General features: G+C 40.0%; 1 protein-coding gene across 1 annotated transcript in view; it reads right to left on the bottom strand.

The window, feature by feature from the left end:
• LOC108570822 overlaps window positions 1–7,023 on the bottom strand; it is a 36,530-nt gene that overhangs the window by 4,146 nt on the left and 25,361 nt on the right. The window contains exon 2 of the mRNA XM_017932738.1: window positions 1,990–2,129. Within this exon, the coding sequence (XP_017788227.1) occupies window positions 1,990–2,128 (139 nt within the window). The 5' untranslated portion in view covers window position 2,129. The remainder of the gene's footprint in view (window positions 1–1,989; window positions 2,130–7,023) is intronic.

Consider the following 7,023-nt stretch of genomic DNA (forward strand, 5'->3'; position numbering starts at 1 on the left):
CGACCTGTAATTCAACGTGATCCTCCAAGTTGGAATTTCAGCGGCGGCCTTCTTTCGGCGACTTGTTCCGCTCTGAAAAGGAGCAGCTCGAAGAAAAGCTACCCCTCTCACTCTCTTTCTCATGATACGGTGGCTTTCCGGAAGCTCGATTCTAGCCCGAATAAATTTCTAAGACCAAATGATCTTAGCTGACAATGAAATGGCGCGCGCCCGCTAGATGATATTTCAATTGTATTCCCCGTTTCTGGCCGCGGGATGAGAAAGAGAGCCCGAAAAGATGAGAGAAAGAGCCGCGCAGAGACAAAAGGACCTTTTCATCCGTAGGCCAGGCCTCGCGATACCACCGCCGCCGCCGCCGTCGTCGCTTCAATCCCCTAGAACCGTCTTTTCCAACGACACACGCTCGATCGACCATCTACTACTACTACCACCCGTGTGTTTCGCGTTATCTCTCCTTTCTCTTCTGTAACGTTTCCGCTCACGGAATTTTTTCCGCAAGAATTTTTAGTGGAATCTGGGTACCTGAAGTAACGGGTACATGTTCGAGGATCGATATGGTTCCTGAGCACGTGAAATATTTACAAAGCTTGTGGTACCTGAAGCAGGTGAAGGTTTAAACATGCTCGAAGTAATTGGAATACCTAAATTTTCGAAATTAGCGAAAGGTATCTGAACTGCTTTGATACACTGGGTACATTTGGAGGGTACCAAGTACCTGAAATTTCCACAACACTCGAGTACCTGGGATAACTACAATTCCCTAAAGCATGTACCTGAATGTTTGAAACATGTGAAGTATCCGAGTGTGTATGTAAATCTAAGCATGCATCATTATACATATTTATTCCAGCAACTGTACCTGAAGTTTTAAGATATGTAAAATTTTCTACAGCACCTGGATAACACAGGGTGCCTGAAGTACCTGAATAATTGTTAGAGTGCAAAAAAGAAATCGAAACTGTGCATAAAATTTCTGGCATATACCTGAATGAGGTTTTACTCGACCCGATTTCTGATAAAGTCCCGAAATTGGTACACTCGCGGAACGAACTCTGAACTTTTCTCCCGTCGAACATCAATGAGTTTGAAGAGGTTCCAATGGGATGTTACGCGACGAACGTGACTCCTTTACGTGTGGCAGTGCAATTAAAGGAGTGTTGGTAACTACCAAGGGGAGAACGACGACGACGACGACCGTTACTGACGCCATGACGCTAAGGTGACCTCGAGCCGTGAAAAAACAGCCGAAGAATCGAACACTTCGTAAACACTTAACGGATATTAAGTTTCCTCATCTCTCGAAACGGAACTTAACAAGGACCTACTGGCCCCGTGGACTCGCAGCCAGCGAAACTTCCGTGATTTCAATTCTTCCCGTTGATCTTCCAAAACTCATTCTACAAAAGGGAACTTTTAATGAAGACTTTCGAAGCTTGTAAGTAAATCTCCGGTTCGCGGAGGAGAAGACGCAGCTGGTTGAAAATCAACGAGAACTACTTCGAATTCTATTCCTTGCCTAAAGAAATCGGAGAAGCCTTCTTACTCTTTGCTTCTAATTTATTACATCAGCACAGCCTTGAAGAAAAAGAACCGAGGGGAAAGTATGTCGAGAATCAATTTCGCCTGATTTCAACGGAATGTAACACGTATACACATAGAACATACAGGGTGAACTGTACAATATGATCATCTCTATTATTTTCGTTGTTTCGTGGACTGATTGAAATTTTTTTTGGCACAGTTTGAAAACTTTTTATTTCTAACGCTTTTTATATTTTATCAGTTTTCACAATAACTCTGAATTTTTCTATACATAGTATTTGTTTATCAATCGTTCAAAGAATGAATTAAAAAAAAAAAGCAGTTTTTCATTCATTGATAATGAAGATAATGATAAGAGATAATTGATAATGATAAGAAGATAGAAATGATCGCGTTGTACGGTTCAACCGGTATATGAATATTACTGTTAATTAAAAAAGTGAATACCTCGTTCTTTGGTGCCGCGAACGGTTCGCACGAGAACCTCCTGGTCGTCCTCCTCCCAGAGATCGGATTCCGCCCTGGCGGTGACGATGAACATCAACATGGCGACACCGACCAGCGCCAAACTCCACCACAGCTTCATTCTGCGGACAAAAAAAAAAAAGAGAAATGGAGAGAGTGAAAAGAAACGTCTCGTTAATCTTCCTCTTTAATCAGCGTCGTTTTAATTATTATACGTCGGGGCAACAAAGGATCGTCGGAGGGAATTCGAACGTGAAAAGTCAGAAATAGAGAGTCACCGAGACCTACATTACCGACACTCTATATTCGTATCGACTGCAAAAATTGACATTTTCAAATTTTCACCTTTAAAATAGAAATTTCTTATTCAATTTTCTATATATCGAATAAAGAAAATTTGTTCGTTCTATGTGCATCGATATACGGTAAAAAAAAAAAGGTTTCGAGTTTCCGTCGGAAAATCGAACGGGTGAATCAATTTTCTCTACGTGAACATGAATTCAACGGGTGCAACGTTCTTTCTTGTCTTTTTTTTTTTTTTTATTCGCGTACATTTACCAGCACGCGTTTCGAATACTATTTTTTCGCCGTCGGATTGCGCGTTCGAAATTTACGGGTCAATTCGTTCACGCCAGCAGCGTTGCTGCGAGATTGGACCCTTGTATGGGAAGAACTAATGTTTTTACAGTTACAGAACTCTCGATGGTTATCGTTCTCTCTCTCTTGCAAGCTTTGGTGGTAAGCTGGAGAGGAAAAGAGAGGGAGTAGCGTGGTCGTGGTTTTCATTTTTGCACGGCCAGCAACAAACCGACCGAGAACGAGTTTCACTCGTTAGCCGAGAATTTAATTCTGAACGTTTAATTGTGCTCGATACGTGTGTTATCACTCCATACACACAGGCATTAAGCGTTTTAACGTATAACGATGTTTTATTTAATAGAGACCTTCCTGTATTTCGCGCGGATAATTGTTCGGTTTTATTTCGACGGCGATAAGTTACAAGAACCGGGGAACGTTCGTTAAACAAGCCCCCGTCGGTAGTTTGCATATCGCCAGAAAGTTTCGCCCATTTGTCCCTCGTAAATTTTGTGATCGCACGGCAACATGGGAAGTACTAATTGCCAAAGCTACACCGGCAGAGCATCGTCGATGCCTTTCTCCTCTTGTAATTATCGAAATCAATGGGAGAAGAGGCGAGGATTCAAATGAACTGGTTAAATAAGCGTCAGAAATGTTTTGTACCTTGAAATACGTTCGATTAAGCGTGAAAAGGAAGAAAGACTTTTTTCCACACAACGGAAACAACAAATGGGAATTTATCGTCGGTTGTCCACGAATATTAAAAACTACTCGTTCCTTGTTACGAGAGAGAATTACAAGTTTTACCAGAGTGTTAAAACGAAGTTGAAATCACATTACAATATTTCCAAATTTGTAAAGAAGAGAGAATTTTTACAAGTCTTCAAAGAAAAACACATTTCAGGTCGTCGGGATTCGAACCTACGACCCTTTTGGTGACAGTAAACGCCATTAACGTTGCCTTGTAGCTTTAACCACCACAGCCAACATCGCCTTTTCTCTTGCTTCTATTTTCGAACGGTATTTCTATTGGTTTGTAATAGCATCTTCTAAAGCTACTAAAAATTCTAGAAAAATATCCATATGGATTGAATTTTTGATATTCTTATCTTCCTTTGCACATATTTTCCATAGATCGAAAAATAGATTCTTTTCGTTTAATGAAAGTTCCATTTACGAAAATTGTCGTGTACCATCGGTGGGTACGCAAGTGCCACGGAACATGTTAAATATCCGACTACACATATACACGGTGTACAAGAGCACGGTGGTGTTCAATACAGAGATGTATGCACGAGTTAAATCGTCATGTTAATTAATAGGGAAGTGCGGGGGCGAGAAAATTATACCGAAAGCAATTCGTAACCCTACCGCGGGAGGAAACGTTCGTTTGTCTCTTACACTCGCCACCGCAATTACTGAAATCTTTTCCATTTGTGTGAACGATTTCGACAATCAATGCCAATGAAACAATGATACGTTTATCTCATTACGAAGCTACTTTGCGGGTATAATCAATAGAAATTGTTCGTACAATAAACGCCAAATAACCCAGCTTACACACGCCGTCAGCCTTGCCGCCTTTTTATCACCAGAGTAGGAGAGGAGAAGGGGAAAAGTTAATTTTGCGCTTGTATCGAACGCCACCGTCGATAAAATATTCATAGTGTCGCGTTTTAAAAAAGGTGATAAAAGGGCACGTGCTTTACTCGCCATTTTCTTTTTTCATCGTGGGTGTTTTTGTAGCGGTAGTAACAGAAAGTAAATGTATTCTCAGGATTCGGAATAATTTTTTTTTTTTTCAAAGACATTTTTGGACTTAAAAGCACTTATTTTGAACGAAATGTTTACCTAGCTCAGACTTGTTATTTCGAGCATACACGAGTACATGGGATAATGCACATATTTTGAGGAAAACAGACGACGGTCTCAAAATAGTTATTTTGAGCTACATATCCGCCATGCTCGTTTTGCGCGCCCTCTTTTTGAGGGAGAAAATAATTATTTTGAGCAACATTCCCGTCCAGCTTCAAATAATTGTTTTGAGCGGTGTGTCTGATTATGAGAATATTTATTCTGACAGTAATATCTTTATCTGGTTGCAAATATTTATTTCGAGCAACATATCTCTATTTGGATAATAATGAAAATTGTAAAGGGAGAAGCATTAAGAGCTGCAATTTCATAAGTCACCGCACACTGCGTATTTCCGTGAAGTAAATTTGTTCATCGACCCGTCGGTGGTTTTCATTAAAGCGTCCCGACGGCGAAGGCAAAAAGTTATTTCGTAAGAACAAATAACGCAAAAGTTCATTGCGCGCGATTCTAACCTTTAATTCAATGGGGGCCCGCCAGAGCGAATCGCGGGCGTAAAACGCGGACCCAGGGAGTAAATAACTCTCGTGAAGGAAAGGAAGTTGAAAAGTGGTGGCGAAGTTTCGAAAGAAAAATACCTATTCTTCGGTTTTCCATAAAAAAAAAATTATGACTAAAGAAACAATTGAAGACAGTTGAACGTTCCTCGGTAATGAATGCCACGTTTTAATTAATTTCGTAAAAGAAACTCCAGAAGGACGATATCGATTCAGTTACTCGCTAACTGTTACTGAGACTGGAGGCTGAGAATAGTAGAAGTAGGTGGGTAGCGGGGAGAGGGAGAGGGAGGGGGAGAGAGAGCAAGAGAGAGAAGCACTATGCAAATTTTTATCGCTACGCATCGTACGGTTAACTTTGAATCATTCCCACTAATGAGCTCTCCCCAGAAAGCATTACATGAAAACTCCTAATTGTTAACTCGGTTGGCGACTAACGTTATACCAACGGGTGGACTCACTTTTCGCGAAATGAACGGCTGTGTGTAATTAGTGATTAGCGAGTAGAGTGGCCGGGTATTGCTATGGCGACCGAGCGGCAATAGCTTCGCTCAGGGATTTTCGTAGCACGCGCGTTTTCAAGAGAAGTGAATTAATACCCTGTGGTACCCGCATAAAACTACCGTTTCTGGTAGTTCATTGTCTCAAATGAATCTCGTTTCCATAGAACCATAATGGATTGTATGCCCGTCTGAAAAAACTCTATTCTGCTTTTCATCAATTCACGTTGTTCTTCTCTCAGATATTTCTTTTCCCAAACTGAAACTGAACCATCGAGTGGAGAGAGCCTTGAAAAAGACACGACAGATGTCGTTCGTTAACCTATTATGGCGATGAAATCGGGAATTGATGGCTGGAGTGTTTTCAACGACGAACATTTGACGAGAACGTATCAGTTTCGTTTAATTACCGTGGGAATGTGAAAAAGATTGTAAATTGTAGTGGAGAAAAGGAGGTCATCCGTGGAATGACGGGAAAGAGAGCAATGATTTTTTAATGTCGAGAGAACTCGCGACGCGACGTATTATAACCTCGTTTCAACGGAAAGGATGTTAATTAATCTTAAGAAGCAACTGTCTTCGTTAACGCGGCGTTACAAACAAGAAACTAGCTTCCAACTTTTTAAATTTATAATTAAGCTGGTGTTTTTACCCTCTTGAACCTCCCCTTCTTCTTCTACTTCTCCGTGTCTTCGTGTCGAAAACTTATGTCTCACTTTGTTTGAATTTAAATGCACCATTCTATTTTTAAAATTCTTGTGAATATTTATTTTCGTAAGATAATAATTATGTCACTGTATAACAAGGGTTGTTTCATTGCCTAATTAAAATTAATGATAAGGAAGTGTGTCACGTGCATACGATTTATGAAACGTAAAATTCATGCAAAACTCGATTTTTAACCGCTAATTTTATCCAGCTGATAAAAATTCCACGTTTTTAGTAATATCACTCTTGAAAAATGATATTGCGCTACAGAATATACATGATGTCATGCATCCAGTATATATAGAATAATTACCCTTTCGAATTGTACCTTAAGTAATAAGTTCTTTGAGCGCATATATCGTCTGATATCATACGAAGCAAAAATTTGTATTAATAGTCTGTCACTATCATGAGTTTCCTATGTCATAGAAAAGAATAGCTCGGGTGGTAGAACGATTGCTTAGTAATCTAAAGGTCTCAGGGATCGAATCCTGGTCGGTCTGGAAAATATTTCTTCCAATAATATTTTTCTCCAATTCTCTTTCGACAGATAATTTTCTTGTAATTTATAATCAACTATAATTACATTCTTATAAATATATTCTATGTAATATGTCACAAAAAGTCTTCTGGGTTCGTAATCTTTACTCTAGTGTCAACACATTCGACATTACGAAGCTTTTTCGAATATGCGGCGGTTCAGAGTTCCCAACAGAAGAAGCGTTGGATTAACTCGAAAATAGCTGTGAAGGCTCTGGAAGAATGAATTTTAACGAGGGGTAGGCATAAGAGAAAAGCGCAAATCGGCTCGAAACCGGCGACGAAAAGTTTAATAACCGCGCGTTAATGAACGGCAG

Source organism: Habropoda laboriosa, unplaced genomic scaffold, assembly GCF_001263275.1.
Source record: "Habropoda laboriosa isolate 0110345459 unplaced genomic scaffold, ASM126327v1 scaffold86, whole genome shotgun sequence".
In the NCBI taxonomy this organism is placed as follows: Eukaryota; Metazoa; Arthropoda; class Insecta; order Hymenoptera; family Apidae; genus Habropoda; species Habropoda laboriosa.